The 18084-nt window shown below is 41.1% G+C and overlaps 2 protein-coding genes across 3 annotated transcripts; one reads left to right on the forward strand and one right to left on the reverse strand.

The window, feature by feature from the left end:
* Nucleotides 1-283: 283 nt before the first annotated feature.
* Nucleotides 284-3563, reverse strand: zfand2a (zinc finger, AN1-type domain 2A). Of its 2 annotated transcripts, none has more exons than XM_034895104.1 (10): nucleotides 3302-3563; nucleotides 2453-2529; nucleotides 2264-2358; nucleotides 1821-1952; nucleotides 1593-1744; nucleotides 1385-1504; nucleotides 1192-1267; nucleotides 1020-1096; nucleotides 708-838; nucleotides 284-585 (listed from the first exon to the last, which is right to left on the reverse strand). In XM_034895104.1, exons 2-9 carry the CDS (start codon nucleotides 2505-2507, stop codon nucleotides 727-729), a joined length of 819 nt encoding a protein of 272 aa, XP_034750995.1. In that variant the 5' UTR covers nucleotides 2508-2529; nucleotides 3302-3563; the 3' UTR covers nucleotides 284-585; nucleotides 708-726. The 2 variants fall into 2 exon arrangements, with proteins under 2 accessions (XP_034750995.1, XP_034750994.1); XM_034895103.1 differs by having other exon boundaries at nucleotides 754-838; nucleotides 3302-3562.
* Nucleotides 3564-12867: 9304 nt separating this feature from the next.
* On the forward strand, nucleotides 12868-15872 carry uncx (UNC homeobox). Its single transcript, XM_034895251.1, has 3 exons — nucleotides 12868-13309; nucleotides 13837-14012; nucleotides 14815-15872. Exons 1-3 carry the CDS (start codon nucleotides 13051-13053, stop codon nucleotides 15847-15849), a joined length of 1470 nt encoding a protein of 489 aa, XP_034751142.1. The 5' UTR covers nucleotides 12868-13050; the 3' UTR covers nucleotides 15850-15872.
* Nucleotides 15873-18084: the final 2212 nt, after the last annotated feature.

Below are 18084 nucleotides of genomic sequence, written 5' to 3' on the forward strand. Positions count from 1 at the left end.
TGTACAAACTCTGAATACATCTGTGCATTTTTCGATTAATCTATCACTTGTTTGTTTTTTTAGCGGCGTTTTAGAAAATTGCCACAAATGTTCCCATATTTGTTTTTGTCCAATCAGCAGTCCCAAGCTCAAAATTATTCAGTTTACAATGATGTAAAAGCAGTTTTAAGATTTGCTCAATGAATGATTCAATTGATTACCATAGTTGTTGCAGCTTATTTTGTTAAAAGACTCAGTGTCTTCAAATCTGAATCAACAGTTCACAATCCAGGGTGCATCTTTGAAATAATTTATTCCGATATTAATATGATAATAACAGTGGTATCATGGTAAGCATATAAAATATGTACAGAGCAAAGCATTAGTAAAAAAATCACAGATCCTGCTGGGAAAGTATGTGCTTATATTGTAGAAGGCGGTAATATCTGAGCAACTTCAAACAGGATTTCTTCATTTAACAATCATTTATTCTGGATATTGATATCCCAGATGTGCAGGTTCTAGTAGGTAATTGGCAAAGCTTGAAGTCTAAATGGTGGTCTGAGATTAAGAGAGGCTGCAGCTGGACTGTTTGGACTCCCTCCCCTAAACAAAGAGAAAATACAGTTAGAAAAAGACGGTCTACACGCAATCAATATACTAATTAAGGCAAATTGGTCTTCTGCTATTAAGAAAAGAATGGGTTGCCATGACAACAGTGTACCTACATGTGTTCCTGTAAGCATGCTACTGACGGCTAAGTTTTCCAGGTACCTGTTGTCTCTGCTGCTGACGTCTGTATTCTTCTTCACTGGCAGCGAGAGCCTGAGCGAGAGCCAGATCCTCCTGCTCCTGAGGGCTGAGACACAAACCAAAGAACTTAAAGAGTCAGTAGAGAGAGAGGCAAAAAAAAAAAACTAGGGACAATTTGACAGTCGCTTTGAACAAATGTGTCAGCTAAATGACAAGTAATTCCACTCCATTGCAGCACACTGACACGTGTGTTACGAGTCATGTCGAACTGATAATAGTTCACTCACGTAAGGGCCGGTTGAACAGCCGGCCTTGACTCAGCCAGAGACATCTCCAGAGCCCTCTGTAAAGCCTGCTCCTCCGTCTGCAATAACAGCACCAGAGCAGCTCACTCATGTTTATTTTCCTCTCACTTTGGAATTATATAATCAGGCGACATCATGTAAACAAAGTCCATACCATTCCAGCCTGAAATGATGCTGATGGTGGGATTACATTCTGTGCTGAAATGGAAGTAGGAATCCGCTGGGTAGTGCTAAGGGGACAAAAAACAAAACAGTGATTTATAACTTTAGGAGTCTATTTTAAGATGTGACTAGGTTGTTCTGACATTTAAAAAAAAAAAAAAAATCAATTCAAAGTAAAAGTTTACCCAGTGCTGTGGCTTCTGTTTGCACTCACACCATTAGAAACCGATCTAGAGCGTCCTGAACTGGATGAACTAGAACCGGAGGAAGAGGAAGCACCTTGGGCCCTCATTATAGCAGCATTTCTACCACAATAAAAACAAGTCAGCAATTCTTACAGCAATATTCCGATGAATGCACAGAACGTCGAAGATATAGTGCAACTGTACCCACCCGGATTTGGAAAGAAGAGTCCCATCAGTCTTACAGTCATGGTCTAGTGGGTGCCGGTGTTTAAGACAGTAATTTAAATGACACTGGTCACAGGTCACTCGCATCATCTCCTTCTGCTTACAGCCTCCTTTAGAACATTTATTTGTGAAAATCTAAAACAAGAGAACATGTTTGTCTCGTTTAGATTCTAATCTATTGTAAGGTGAAACACCTCAATTCTATATTTACCTTTCTCTTTCTCTGTGCAGGGTCCGATTTGCAATCCCGATCAATGTGTTCACCAACTTTAATGTCAGGCATCTCTCCTCTCTTGATGGGAATGGGGATATTGCACAGAGGACATACTGGGACCTGGATGTCCTGCAAGAAAATAAATGAAAAGACATTAAACTACAGGATTACCTACAGGGCTTCATAAGGCAAACATGACTCAGATACTCAGAGTATAAAGTAATGCAATATCAGGACAGAAGCAGGATGTAACCATTTGCAAAACTGGTTAATACAGTGGCATTATTTGTGTAATTAATCATCTGTCACTTAATAAATTAGTGTGATTTAATTTGACATTATTCCAAAAACAAATGAATGCCTTTTCATTTTTGTAGCCTTTGATGTAACATTGTAAACATAGTACATACTTGGCACTGTGCTGCCCCCAGTCAAATTACCTTTTTGTAGGACGACGTGCAGTTGTGGGTTGCATAGGTTATGTGGTCCTTGCAGAAAATCTCTTGACAGGCGTCACATTTCATAGGTAGGAAATCTGTAAGCAAGTAAGGTTTTTAAAATTCAGGTTTAAATCAAATTTGGATTGATAAACAAAATGGACATGTCGATCTTTCCCAAAAGGCACTCACCTAAACGTTTGCAGGACTTCTCAGAGCAGTGCTCTCCTAAATCTGGAAACTCCATCACGTAGAAATACCTCGACAACCTGACGGATGAAGTGAAAAAAATGATTATTGTTGTGACAACGAAAAGGGTCCCAGTGAATGCTAGCAAATGGTTATCTATGGAATTAGCCATGTCATTCGTGTGCTAGCTTCTGCTAGTAGCGTAGCCGTCTAACGTTAGATGGCTTAGCTATCTTTTAACGTTAGCAACGCAATTTATATTGGATGCTGGTTTCGACTTTAAGTAACGTTAGTTGTCTTGGTCCAAAAACCGTGGGAAACTTAACGTTAGGAGTCATTACAAATAGGTTGATTGCTTGCTAGCTAGGCCAGGCTAACATGCGATTAGGTTGGTTAACGTGTTACATAACTAACGTTACAGATCCAATTATGTATGCCTTATAGCTAACCAACGTAACAGTGAACAGAAATAACTAGCTAGTTAACGTCACTGTGACCAACTAGAATACGATCCATTAACACTGTAAAAATCGGTATCATAATGCTTGCTATTAACGCCAAAAATGCTAGAAGCTAGCCGATGTGTTAAGCAGTAACTAAGTCATTGTATCACGTCAACGTTAGTCCAAACGCATTATTGAAGTGGGTGAAGACGAACTATATGCTTGACTTTTTACCTATAGACTAGATAGCTAAACCCCAGATTAAACATTACCTAACATAGCTAGTTGTCTTCAACGTTAGCTACGTTAATTGAAATGTAACGTCAGCTAGCTAGCTGACTAAGATAGCGTTGCTAGAATCTGACAGCTAACTAACGTTAATCTTAGCCGTCTTTTAAATTTCACTTACCAAATACCGTTTTCTTGTTGGTCTGTTGTGTTAAAGTTGGAGGCAACGTTGTTTTCTTCAATAACCCTGGTTTTATTCCGATGTTTTCGAGTCTTTCTAACAGCACTTCAACAACAGATCCCTGAGCACCTCCGCCTGTTTTATCTGTTTTCATCAAATTTTGATGTGTCACGTACGACTCTCCTCCCACGAGAATGACGTAACCTGACGTCAGGAAAATCCCGTGTTACCTCAGTTGTGGTTATATACTCTACATCAATAGAAAGGACAGGTAAATTCTAGAAGGATCTAGACATTTACATGTCATTCATGTCACTTGGTGGACAGCTGGCGCTTGTTGCTTTTCTTTTCTTGTGAGCACAACTACAATGTCTGACTTTTTTATTTGCCAAATTTTCAGCCTATTTCCTATCCTTGTCTCCCTCTCGTGTCTCCATTTAATGTTGTAAATTTGGTTTACATATCCTACGTTGTAGATTAGAAACGTACAACATTTGTACATTTTTTTTTTTTTTTTAAAGCTCATACTGGAAGTGCTTTTGTAAATTTCTTAAATTGACAGTCAAGCCATATCTATGTAGAATAATGAGAATGAGGGTTTGCTGTCCTAAGCAATATAAGCAACGTTACATCTTGTTGACGTTCCAAGTATTTTTCAACACAACGAAACTAGCTTGCCCCTCCCTCCTCCTCATCCCGTCCCCTCCTTTCTGTGCTTCCGCGCACTAACCCCCCACCCCCAAATCCTTCTTGTTGGTTATTGGCTGGAACCTTAGACTGTATATTGACTAGGATGGCTGCGCCCATAAACGCAAACTCAACAACTCATTTCAGATCTCCACAAACCAATGGTTGACGTCACACATGCTCTGTCCATTAATATAAATGGGCTATGGCTGCAATGCTGGAACAGTGTGTATGCTTCGTGGTGCAGGTGGGCACAGTTTATTTTAGTTGTTTGTAGACCCTGTGCTGTCTAACGCATGCCATTGCTTAGAGCAACTTTTTGGCTAGAACATTTGTTGTCACATACAGAAAACTATCCTCACTATCCACTGTGTGTGTGTGTGTGTGTGTGTACAAACAGGCCAACAGTTTGGACACACCTTCTCATTCAATGTCTTTCCTTTTTATTTTCATGACTATTTACATTGTAGATTTTCACTGAAGGCATCCAAACTATGGACATATGTGGAATTATGTACTTAACAAAAAAAGTGTGAAATAACTGAAAACATGTCTTATATTCTAGTTTTTTCCAAGTTGCCCCCCTTTGCTCTGATTACTGCTTTGCACACTCTTTGCATTCTCTTGATGAGCTTCAAGAGGTAGTCACCTGAAATAGTTTCCCAACAGTCTAGATGGAGTTCCCAGAGATGCTCAGCACTTGTGCCTTCACTCTGCAGTCCAGCTCTCCCCAAACCATCTCGATTGGGTTCAGGTCCGGTGACTGTGGAAGCGTAGCACTCCATTACTTTCTTTCTTGACCAAATAGCCCTTACACAGCTTGGAGATGTGTTTGGGGTCATTGTTCTGTTGAAAATAAATGATGGTCCAACTAAATGCAAACCGGGATGGGATGGTTCAGTATGCCTTCAGTTTTGAATACATCCCTAACAGTGTCACCAGCAAAGCACCCCCGCACCATCACACCTCAACCTCCATGCTTCACGGTGGAGACCAGGCATGTAGAATCCATCCGGTTACCTTTTCTCCATCGCACAAAGACACAGCGGTTGGAACCAAAGATCTCAAACTTGGACTCATCAGACCAAAACACAGATTTCCACTGGTCTAATGTCCATTCCTTGTGTTTTTGGCCCAAACAAATCTCTGCTTGTTGCCTCCCTTTAAAAGTGGTTACCTAGCTGCTATTTGACCGTGAAGGCCTGATTCACGCAGTCTCCTCTGAACAGTTGTTCTAGAGATGTGTCTGCTGCTTGAACTCTGTGTGGCATTCATCTGGTCTCTAATCCGAGCTGCTGTTAACTTGCGATTTCTGAGGCTGGTGACTCGGATGAACTTATCCTCAGCAGCAGAGGTGACTTTTGGTCTTCCTTTCCTGGGGCGGTCCTCATGTGAGCCAGTGTCGTCGTAGAGCTTAATGGGTTTTCAGGTGACTAACTTCTGAAGCTCATTGAGAGAACACCAAGGGTTTGCAGCGCAATCAAAAAAGCAAAGGGTGGCTACTTTTGATGAAACTAGAATATCAGACGATGTTTTTAGTTATTTCACACTTTTTATTAAGTAATAAAATAATTCCACATATGTTCATTCATAGTTTTGACGCCTTCAGTGATAATCTGCAATGTAAATAGTCATGAAAATAAAGGAAATGCATTGAATTTGAAAGTTTGTCCAAACTTTTAATCTGTACTGTGTCTAGATACCGTATATGTAATATATACTGTGTGTGTGTGTGTGTGTGTGTGTGTGTGTGTGTACACACACAACTTTCTACACAATGCTGAAGTCATGTATTTGGCCGAAATATTGTAAATATATATTTCATTTTATAGCTTTTGAATGCCATTTGCTTAATTCTCTTTCTTTTGCTGTATTTATCATTTTAAACAGCGTAATCTATTTCCTACCTCTTCAGACATGTTCTATACCGTTGTAATGTGAATTTTCCCTCAGGGGATCAATAATGTAACATCTTATCTTAAATACGCACACTAGTTTCTTTATTTTACTTTTTTTTAGGATTAGCCATGTTGAGGGTTGATTTAGAATTAATAGTAGTCCTAGTAAATTAATTCTTAGAAATAGAAGCTTCTCTCCAGTGGGTCGACAGCAGCTCTGATAAACTGATCACTGAAGATTTGGGAAGCCAGATAGAAAAATAGTCGTGGGCTTTCTAACTTTTTTTCTTTTACATTTTAAACCCCAAAGAGTCTTTTGAAAAAGCCTAAAGTCATTTTCATTATTCATGAAAATGTGCGTAACTGTTTTATTAAAAAGTGAGATAGAGCTTTATAATTCTAATATCACAATTTAACATACATTTTTTAAACTCAAGTCCAATTATCCAATCTTTTGACAATTTACAGAGACTGGAATTTAAATCATGTTCCTAAATTTGAGTTTGGACCGTTTCCTCAGATGAGTGAAAACAATGGAGTGGAATTGACCCCAACGTTGTTTTTCAGATGGCCCGCAGGCTAAATCTTTTGCAAACTGATAGCTTAACCTGTGTAGTTATTAGAGCATAGGGCTTCTTGGTTTAATGGGACCAGGCTGAATGGTGTCTTCGCAGGTTTTACCAGTTGATGGCAGCAGGAGTCCTTTTAAAAACCACTGAGGTGAGGAGGAACCATGAATAGAGATGGATCCCAAAGAATTTGGTGACTACACATTGCAAACATCATATCAGCCAGTATAATGCCACTACAGGGTGGAAATCTTGTCTGAGATGGAAGTTTTCTTATGTTCCCATTTCCTTTTTCTCCAGGACAGCAGTCCACAGTCTGCTTTTAAAGGTTCTTCAATACATAGTAATGGACTAAAAGTCCCAATAGACGGAATGAACATTTGAATTAATATTTAATTCATTCCAGTGTTATATTGCATTCTATATAATATATGCATGAATATTTAAAGAGGATAGTCATGACTTTTTCAGTATTGCAATCACGCTGCTGCATATTTCAGCTCCTGGGGAACCAAATTACTATGATGGGAACCAAATTATTATGAATGGATCAATAAAATAACCCATTTTTAAATGACATGAATAGAACATATTCCTACTTTTAAGATGTCAAATATAATGTAAGAGTGGATCACCAGAAACTGACAGATGCCGTTATATAGAGCATAAATTGCTCTTCTGTTCTGCAACACCTGCCTTGTAAGCTGCTATCACTGTATCCAGATGGCACTGCTCCGAAAACACCTGGCCCTCCACACACAGCCCCACAGCTCTCTCACACGCTGTAGACCCCCACACCTCTGCTTTAATTGTTGTTAAATACATATTATTAGTCATATTTGAGGATTGCAGAATCTCTCAGCAGTGCAGTTGAATGTCTAAAGTATATTATTCTTAGGGACAGTGCACATTGATCACATTCACTGTAAATGTGCCAGTGTTCATGCTCATTTTCAACTTTTCCTCCACGAGGGTTCTCTAGGAAGGTGCTGACAAAAATCACTCTTACAATATGTTTCCTGTAGCGTGTAAATGGCAGCAGGGTGGCTCAGTGGTTAGCACTTCTGCCTCACAGCAAGTTGGCACAGCAGAGTTTGCCCCACGACTTGTCTGTTCGGAGTTTGCATGTTCTCCCTTTGTTTACGTGGGTTTCCTCCGGGTGCTCCCGGGTTCCCGGTTATCTTCCCACCATAAAGACATGCATGCGAGGTAACGAGGACTACAGTTGAAAATTAGCCGACTGGCTAACACTGGCCCATTTACAGAAACGTTGATTAATGTTCGTTGTCCTGATCAAATCAGTAGATTTTAAAATGGATTTCAATTTAGATTTTTTGCTTTGACTTGGATCTGTGGCGTTTACACTCGGTGTGTATTAAGCAACTTTATGACAACATTGAAAAAGTTGGAATGTTTTACTATAAATTAAAAGCAAGAGTTTAGAAGTAAGCCCTACCTCATGAACACTTTGGTTTCAGACGCAAACACACGTGTTTGTCCACCCAGCCACATGTTACTTATTGGTCCTGATGTGGTAAACCCCACAATTGTTTGTCTGTGTCTGTCAATATTCATGTTTAACACACCACATAAACACATGAAAGCAAACAGCCACTAGAGGGCACAACAGGTCTTTTTATGCACACTGAAGCAAGTCTTTGGAGGTTTGGGTTGGATGAAGAGGTCAAGGAGGCCTTAAGGTCTCGAGGTACACTAGTCCGGCTATATTCATTTAAGGTGTGAGTGACTGATTCTTGACAAACGACAGGATGCGGAGTGAGAGAGTGATTGTGTACCTGCAGAATGTCACAGTAAAGTTTAACTTTTGATCAACATGAACAACCAATGATGTCACAAAGATCCATTATTTGCCACAGTTTTCTGTGGGAAAGAACAGCAACGGCAGTGGTAAAACACAAGCATCAAGTTTTTTGAGCATGCATCTCAAAAGTTCACATTAAGCTCCAATCTGTCTTTTTGTGTTAGAACATGTTGTCTTGCTTTGCTACAGTGTAGTTCTACAATAAATATCTCTCGGGTATATGGTATTTTCTGTACAGCAGCAGATGGCCGAGCTGCAGAGTACAGTCACCGCTCTCCACCAGATCTTTTGTAATGTGAGGAAACGGCGAGGGACTGCTAGCTATCCTGCCATCCCTTCCAATTTGGCTGCAGTCAGAATAAACTGCACAAGCTGAGCAACTAGTTAGTATTTGATGATGATAATAAATAGCTACATTTCTCAGGCCTTGACTCAACTTTATCCTCAGTTTTTTTGGACATGGATTAGTCTCCAAAGTTTGGCGAAGTAAGTTTCTGGGGAAGAACTGCTCAGTGCAGATGCATCCCATAGTTTATACACCTGCATAATGTGTAGGTGGGAGGTGACATATCTGTCTCAAGATACTTGTTTTGGGATGGTTGATGCTGTCCAAGATGCTTACAATCAAACAAGCCCATAATTTGCAAGTCTTTCTTAGGAACACCGAGCCCTGCACAGCAGTTATATGAGCTATAATAACACATACCCACAGTGACAGGCAGACTATATGCCTACATGCACCTATTCATATTTTCACCCATCCAAAACCGTTTGGGATTATATGGAGGATGGCTTAAAATGTGGATAGGCTACACTTTTTTATATTCCTGTAGAGTTGAATTATTATATTGAAGTTGAATAATAAGCACTGAGTCAAACAGCACACCCTTCATCTGCGGAGCTGTAATTAACGGGGGCAAAATGCAGGCAGTGGCAAAGGAATGAAAAAAAAAATGCAAATTATTCTGCACAAAGGCTCCTCACAAATTGGCGTCACCATTTCTCAAATTATATCATTACTATATTTTGAAAATGTTAATCTGTTGAGCGGATTTCCCGGGGGAGTTGAGTAAATTAGTTCTATTTCCGAGACTGCCTCTCTGCAAAGGCACGGCAGCGACAAGCACCTCTGATTTGCTGATTACAATTAGACTCCCCAGTTTGGGCTCCTTCAAGCATTGATAATTTTCGGCATATTAAGCACGTTTTAGCAAAGGTGATAAGTCAGTTTTAATTGAAATGAAATTATTATTCTAATGGAAGTTTGGTTATTATTATTAGGAGGCACCAGTCATTCTAGCTTCATTTTTAATATATAAATGCTGGGGAGTAAAAAAAGATTTTGAAGGGCATTAGGGTGTCAGGATTGAATGAGGTAATTTGAAGGGAATTACTTTCTCTTCTATCAGAAATGAACTGAATTAAAAGTCCAAATCAATCGCTTTCACTTCTCCATTCTACTTTGACAGCGGCACAATTACAGATAATTAGATGGGAGGAAACTTTTAATTGTGGGATTAGAGGGAGAGAGAATTTGTAGGATCAGAGGAAAATTTTGAGGCAGAGTTTCTTGCTTAAAATCGAATCAAAGGATTTGTGAGCTTAAAATGGCATCCAGCTCTTTTTTCCTACTGTTTAATTGGAATTGCATCTAGTTCATCCAAATCATCCAAAACAATTAATTTAGATTTAATTCTATAATTATCATCAAATCGAATAATGTGCAACCTAATTTAGATAGTTAAAAATTAACGTCCGTGAAGTTAATTGAGTAATTAAACTCCTAAACTGCTGCCTATTAATTTGCCTGCCTAATTAAAAATGAATTTGATTCTGTGCTGCTAAAGTAAGCATCAGTGTTGGATGGGCATCTTGATAAGTCTTGTGTCATATTCTTTTTTTTTGGGGGGGGGGGGGGGGGGGGGGGGTCGGCGTGGTATCATTTGAACACCTAGCCTATATCAAGTTGGCAGCCTATGAGTTTCATCTGGTTATCTGGAGTCAGGTGAGCTCCAAAATCCTCTTAGGAGACTCAAACAAACAGCACATAAAGTTGGCATTGAGACTTATTTAAGGATGGAAAAGATAACGTGCAACTGGAAGTGGTTGACTTCTATTTATTTAGCCCCAAAAAGAAACAGTGATTGGTACAAAGGGTCTAGAAAACACAGGTGTGAGTTTCTAGGCTGAACATATGGACCTTTTGAACTCTTAATTAGAGTATACGTAATTTAATGAGTGAGTGTAAAGAGTTTGTGTGTGTGTGTGTGTGTTTTAGGGGGGCTTTCATGCTCCATCAGTGTCAGTGCTGTTTTTCATTACCTAATTCATCACTGTGGTTGGTGGCCAGTAAGAGAACACTAAATCATTATAACAACCCTAAATGATAAAATAAACATTTGACATGAAGTGACAGTAGCAAAAAGCAACACCATGTGTCTGTCTCTAAGTGTAAAGTGGATATCCTGTGAGTCAAAAGCATCATCTCAGATATAACCCACCATCTGGGCTTTAGGGTGTATTAGTAGTCCTGTCATTCAGTCACTCTTGAGAATCACTTTTTTCATAAGATCAATCAGAACGCTGTGTTATCATACAAAAGGTGCTCAAGGTGAAGGGGTGACAACTGACTAGACATTAAGGTGACAAACCATGTCATGTTTTAAAAAGGGAAAGTTGTCCACTATATTCTTCCCACAAATATGAATTGTACATTCACGTTTCCTTGTAAAGTAATATAAATATTTTTTTAATTTATTTACTACACCTAACACTGATCTGTGCTGAGGTGTATCTGTCATGATCTCGAAGCCCTCCTGGAATTTCTTTTTCTTTTTGATGAAAAGCTGAATCAATTAGTCCATGGGCCCCTGTGCTAGTATTGATTCAGATCAACAATACATAAATGCAATAAAGACGACGTGTCCAGCTGCAACAAACGACTCAGAACTCTCAATAAGGGAAAAAAAACACAAACTCCTTTTTTTTTTTATTATATTTTCCCTCTGAACAGCTGCCAGAAGGACCAGTTATAAAAAGGTAACAAGGCAGGGCAACAGCGCGACTCAATGCTGGCCTTGTTCGCCTTATTATCGGGTTAATTAAAGCTCGAATCTGACAATGTCACCCGGTTGTAGAAAAACGGATTTAAATGCAATGTCTCTGGAGACTGTGTCAAGGGCTGCCTTTCATTGAGCTCCTGTGTGCGCCCGAGTTGGGGACAGCCGATGGTGTATGCTCGGAAACGAACGAAAAGCAATTATTGAATTTTAGATGTTCAAAATGCGAAATGAATGGGGAGGAATTATTCATAAGATCTTGTCCGTGTGCGTTAAAATTAAAGTTAAAATACAAAAGAGTGGGGGGGGGGGGGAAGCTTCAAAGACCAGCCCACTGCTGCTAAAAGGGAAGATGGATAAATAGGCGAGATCATTTCTGAGGAGTTCATTAAAATGTAAGGCTACACACTGAAATACAGAGGGTTGTTATTTGGGCTTGGGGGTCAAGTGACGAGCGGATTATATACTTCCTCATAATAATATTAATTAAACAATTTGCATGCTAATAGGGTAACAATCATCGCAGCTTCTGTTGAGAGATTCGGGTTATTACAACATGCCAATCCGGGTGCCAAGGGTCAGGGAATGAGTGGGGTGCGAAATTTCAACTCTGATTAACATTATGACAGCGCCAGACTTGGGATAAATAAAGTCGAATTAATTATTTGAGAACCTAATGAGCAGATAGGATTTAGGCTGGTCACGTACTGAGTGCAGGGGTTGCACAAGTGGAGGAGCTTTCCAATTTAGTTTCCTGACAGGAAATGTTGTGGATGCCTGCATATACGAGGATTGGTTGTTTTTTAGTAGTAGTAAACGCATTTCTTTATGGTGTCATCAATGTAACACAAGGTTGGTCGTAACTAGATGTTTTGCCTTGTAACGCTGAACTATGATCTGCTTTCCGCCATGCACGTGAACCTGTCTGATTATGGTTTAATATTTAAATGATCCATAAAATAACATGCTTACATTGTTGTAGTTTTTTTTTTTATTATCTTAACTCAGTTGCTTCTAAAGTGGAACTCAGGGACGAGAAAGGGTACTAATGGCCCAAAGAGGGTCGCAGTCATCTCTGGAGAAAGGAATAGTTTAAGTAAAAATATACCAGTTATTATTTGATCGGCTTTCACTTTTTTTGCTACATCCCCAAGATATGTGGCAATAATCAAATAAACACAAAAAGATTTAAAAAATAAAATTGCAAATAAATAGCCATGCCTTTTAACTTGGATAAAATGTGGTATTTTCTGTTTCCAATCTGGTCTAATATTCATCTATTTGCAGCTCCTCCACTGAACAAAAAGTCCGGGAGCCCCTGGCCTGACCTATCCGCCTGTAGCCTTCCCTTCCTGGGATTTAGCGAGCCCTTCCTCCCGGTGGGTCCCCCGTGTAGTTGCGATGTAGTTCTTATCAAAGCCCTCCTGTCTTGTTGTGACAGCTCTGATATTGTTTATTGAGGTGGATGTCAGCTTTAATTAGCAATCGATACAGGGAGCGTTTGCAGAGCGCGTCTCTGACGTCAGAGTCCATTACCGCTTCTCATTGGGTCTCATATTCCCAGAGCCTGGGCTAATTATTGGGAGGTTCATGTGGATAAAGTACAGCTCATCCCTCCCTTCACATCATGTCCCCTACTCGTTGGCCACACTCACTGCATGCTTTTTAAATTCCCATCACCGGCCTCCAGACGTCGTTTCCTTTTGCCTGCGGGATGATGGACAGCAGGATACTGGATCCACCTCACGCCCAGTTCGGAGGCTCTCTCGGCGGGATGGTGGGCTTCCCGTACCATCTGAGCCACCATCACGTTTACGAATTAGCCGGGCATCAACTTCAATCTGCGTCCGCCGTTCCCTTCTCAATAGACGGATTACTTAATGGCTCCTGCACGGCTTCAGTGGGTAATTCCAGCCACCTCCTGTCTTCGGGCTGCGGGATGAATGGAGACAATCAGCAGTACAAACTGACAGGTGAGCCACGTTATATCGCCTGCTACACAATAACATCTCCTCTAGCTCCGCTGGCTGCACACAGACACAAACAGAAAGAAACAAAGACAGGATATTGCGATACAAGTTATCCTCTGGTGGTGTTTAAAGGGCAAGCCGATCCACACACACACACACACACACACACACACACACACACACACACACACAGGCAGAGGAGCATTCTTCGCCACCTACTTCATTTTCATCTCCGAAAGCTATACGCACCCAAGCAAAAAAAACAATGTTCCTGTCAGTCGAGAAATACTAGAGCAAGGAAATGCATGCTAACGGCTGAACGTTTCCTCTTTATCTCAGAAAGCGACAGACTCGATAGAAGCTGCACGTGTTCAGGCTGCGAAATCTCAAATGCAATCACCTTCTTCAGCTCTAAAGTTTGCAGAATTGTTTGCGTATGCATGAAACCGGTATGCTTAGAATTGTGTTAAAATGTGTTTATTTTCAGGTATCTTTTTTTTTGTTTATATTTGTTTTCATTCTGCTGTCAGACTCGGGGGACCCAGACAAAGATAGCCCTGGTTGCAAGAGACGGAGAACTCGCACAAATTTCACTGGTTGGCAGCTGGAGGAATTAGAAAAGGCTTTTAATGAGAGCCACTATCCCGACGTTTTCATGAGGGAGGCACTGGCTCTCCGATTGGACTTGATAGAATCGAGGGTTCAGGTAAAAATTCATTTTTTTTGTCCTTTCATAAGTTGTTTGTGTGTGTGTGTGTGTGTGTGTGTGTGTGTGTGTGTTTATTTAGTCCTTTGTTTATAACTCATTACTAGAAAGGGCTCAGGGTTTTACTGTCATGGTCCAAATTAAAGAAATAAATTGCATAATAAACCTTCAGATATTGCATTGGTTAATATTGAGTCATGATATAGCCTGCATCTTGTAATAATTTAACCATAATAATTATTGGACCCACTTGATTGATGTGTGTTGTTTGACCTTTCAAGGCTTATGTTAGTCCAATAAATCAATTTTAATTACACCTTATTTTGAAAAATAATGAAGATGTCATGCCAGCTGATATTTCTATAGGCGTCTAACTAGCCTACATTATTTTTGCCAGAAATCTCGGTGCTCTATTTGTCAAATATATTGACAATGGATAACCAAAAACACCAAAAACATTCATAGCCTACTGACCTCACTTAGGTTAAATGAGTAACCTTTATTTTATTATAGTAGAAAAGTGTTGTTGATTAAAATAGCAAAGTTAGGACAATATAAATAATGAAGACATGTAAACTTGTCTATGAAGCTCTTTTTTTTTTTTTTTAAAGCCTCATCCCAACTTCTTGTAGTTTTTTAATCAAAGGCCTAATTAAAGGCCTGCATAGAAAACCGAAGAGCAAGGTGTAACCTCACTGTTTCTTTAATTACCAAATTGTAAAATCTAATTACTTTCACCTTGCAGTAACAGAACACTACACACGTTTCACTTTTTTTTCTTCTTCTTCTTCTTTCTCTGCAGGTATGGTTTCAGAATCGCAGAGCCAAATGGAGGAAAAAGGAGAACACGAAGAAGGGTCCAGGTCGACCTGCTCACAACGCCCACCCCACCACGTGCAGCGGGGAGCCCATGGACCCCGAGGAGATCGCCAGGAGAGAGCTGGACAGGATGGAGAAGAAGAAACGAAAGCAGGAGCGACGGCTGCTCAAGTCCCAGAACAGGCTCGCTTCCGGGGATTTATTTCACACCCCGGGATCGGACAGCGACAGCGGGGTGTCGCATGTGACCGACTGTGACCACACGGGCCCGCCTTTTGACTCTGTGGGGGGGAACCAAACGCAATCGAGCTGCGAGCAAACACCTCACCCTCTCCACACCCAACACCAGAACCAAAGACACTTGGACCGGGACGCTGGCGGATCCGAGCTGGACTCGCCCGACGCCAGCCACCGGTCGAGCCTGCAGTGCTCCAACAACAGCAGCGCGTCCAGCGTGCAGAAACTCAACCCTTTTAGCGTCGAAAGCCTCCTATCGGACTCCAGGCCGAGACGCAACCCCGCGGCCTTACCCTCCTCACGGCCTTTGATAGGGAAGGGACACTTCCTACTCTATCCCATCACACAGCCGCTTGGATTCATTGTCCCTCAGACGGCCCTGAAGACAACAACAGTGACCCAGTGTGAGGGCCCAGCAGAGAGAAACCCGTCCACGGGCCGCTGCAGCGTCTCCGCGAGCTCTGCGGGATGTAGGAGCAGCTCGCCGGACTCTGCAGACGCCACACACAAGGTACAGGTGGGATCAGAGGAGAAGACTCGTTCACCGCACACCAGCCCGTCCAGGGCCGCCTTTTCCACTGGCAAAAGCACTCAGACCTCTGTTATTTGCAGCGAGTCGACTTTCGCCCACGAACACAATCCACAACTCGTTAAGCCTGTCGATGGCGACAGAAAAGAGCATTTAGCGATCAAGGACCTCCCTGACACCCCCGAGTGTGTCCTCAGTGACAGGCCAGCAGACACAAAGACAGACTCTAAAGAAGACGTCGACATGGAATAAATCATTTTGGGGTAAACAAAAAAGAAAGAAGAAATCAGTACTGAAATAGCCTCTAAACGACACCTTTCATTGGGCCAAAGCGAAACTACATCCTTGCATTAATCTCTAGGTTTCCCCACTTTGCTGATACTTTGATAATAGTGTGCTCTCTCTCTCTCTCTCTCTCTCTCTCTCTCTCTCTCTCTCTCTCTCTCTCTCTTTCTTTCTCTTTCTCTACTTCTTTCTCTCTCTGCGAGTGTGTGTGTGTGTGTGTGTGTGTTCGAGAGAGTCAAAAGTCTCTAGATATCCTTTAATGTGTGATAACTTGTCTAAAAACAAGACCACGAGACCAACTAAAATCCTCAAGAGCTGTAAAAAAAGGTATTATACTATTTATATATGTAAGTTTTTTTCTTAAATAAATCTATTGTATACAAGCACCTCAAACCGTGTGAGATCTTAAATAGCAGTACATGCGGTGCAGGACTACAGGAAGGGCTTTCTTAAGAAATCTCATGTTGTACTTTGTATATTGCCTTAACAAATTTATTCATCTATAAGCCCCCACTGAAATGAGGTTACGAGCCTGAGGCGGAAAGGACCTGCTCGACTCCTGCAGAGTTTTGATATGAAAGTAATTATTTTCCCGGTGGCTACTGCAGGGGGATTCAGTTTACTTTAGCTCAAAGGGGGTTATAATACATTACCGATTTCTAGTGATATGAAATCACATAAACTTCCAAGAATAATAGAATTAGCATGAAAAGGCCTGGGTGTCAAATTGAAATAGGAAAATAATAGCCCCGGCAGCTGGGAGTGTGTGTGTTTGTGCATATTGGATAGGAGATGGGGATTCGTGGGGAGGCATTTTCATGAGCTTCCCCCCCCCCCCCCCCCCCCCCCCCCCCCCCCCCCCCCCCCCCCCCCCCCTTGGTTCTCCCTCTCTCTCCACTTTGTCAGGGCCCCTTGTAGCTGGGCTATATTAAGATAGATGTTCGATGATATCCCTCATTGTTCTGTCGCTTTACATTGATGTTTCTGTGTTATCAGCCTATTGATCATGCGTCGGCTGTAATAGGACGAGCTGAGGCAAACGTGCCTATTTACAATAGCAGAACACATTTGTTCTAATAGGGTTGGTGGTCCCCAGGGAAGCCACGCGGGATCTGGGACATCTGCTCCCTTTTTGCAATATTAGCAGTGTTGACCACAATATAACGTCGACCCAAGGAAGAAATGTCGCGGCTGCTGTGTGCCGTCCTTGCAATAACCCAAAACAACAATCTTAAAAAAAACAGAAAAAGAAGAAGAAAAAAAGCATCATCTCCATCCAGTCCAGCTATAGCTGCTGTCATCCTTGTTAGAATCCACAAGCCCTTTAGTGTTCTCTTTGGGTCTTGATTTGCAAATAAATTGAAAATAATCAGAAGGGGTGAGCTTTACGTCTGAGCCGGCGCAAATGAATTTCTGAGCAGTGTCCCTTTCAAAATATTTACATAAATTTCAACCCATGCAGCTGTTTGCTCTAGGAAGCAATGTCTTATTAGGGGGGGGGGGGGGGCAGACACGGCCCCATGGCATGGCACACACAGTGAACATGGAGAAGATTAGACCTGCAGAGGCTGTGGGTTAGAGGTGGATCCTCAGTGTCTGCATGCTGCTTACAGTGCTGAGGGTATCAACCTTATTGTGCTTTATGGTGTCTTTACATATTATTGTATTTATTTAAATTTTTTTATCATCCACGACATCACTTTAACTTTTCTAAAATTATAGTCAGCAGTGAGTTTTTACTTCTTTTTACTCTCATGTAACTACATTTTTTAAGAGACTTGTAGTTTTGCAGTGTTTTCACACATTTTATGATAATTACCAAGCCATATATTTCCACTGTTTATTTAAGAATATTTTGATACTATTCAAGGCGGAAATTGGTACACCCATAGGTTGTCAATTCTTTAAAAAAAAACAGAGGTGCAAGGTTTATTTTGCCTACTAAATTGTGGGATAACCGGGGCCAATTTGAAATAACCCCTAAGATTACTCGGTGTGTATTTTTCCATGCTCCTCTAAGGCTATTTGGGACGTATGCCCAGTTCATCCATAATTCATTAGCACACTGAATAGGAGTATCGCTGGCTGCACATTGGTGGCCTTAAGGTGAAATTAGCGATTTGCTTAAGTAGTTAAGCTTTTCTTGCCTGAGAGCTGCACGCTGCATGATTCAAGACAAACTATCAATCGATATGCCCAGGC

Source organism: Etheostoma cragini, chromosome 15 (assembly GCF_013103735.1).
Source record: "Etheostoma cragini isolate CJK2018 chromosome 15, CSU_Ecrag_1.0, whole genome shotgun sequence".
Lineage (NCBI taxonomy): Eukaryota > Metazoa > Chordata > Actinopteri > Perciformes > Percidae > Etheostoma > Etheostoma cragini.

Excerpts from the sequence above, each read along its gene's own strand:
- zfand2a (XM_034895103.1), bottom strand. The coding sequence starts at position 2,507 with ATGGAGTTTCCAGATTTAGGAGAGCACTGCTCTGAGAAGTCCTGCAAA. Across the intron at positions 1,097-1,191 it reads CATCATTTCAGGCTGGAATG|ACGGAGGAGCAGGCTTTACA; the intron begins GTATGGACTTTG and ends CTGTTATTGCAG. Across the intron at positions 839-1,019 it reads GCTGTTCAACCGGCCCTTAC|CCCTCAGGAGCAGGAGGATC; the intron begins GTGAGTGAACTA and ends TTTGTGTCTCAG.
- uncx (XM_034895251.1), top strand. The coding sequence starts at position 13,051 with ATGATGGACAGCAGGATACTGGATCCACCTCACGCCCAGTTCGGAGGC. Across the intron at positions 13,310-13,836 it reads TCAGCAGTACAAACTGACAG|ACTCGGGGGACCCAGACAAA; the intron begins GTGAGCCACGTT and ends TTCTGCTGTCAG. Across the intron at positions 14,013-14,814 it reads TGATAGAATCGAGGGTTCAG|GTATGGTTTCAGAATCGCAG; the intron begins GTAAAAATTCAT and ends CTTTCTCTGCAG.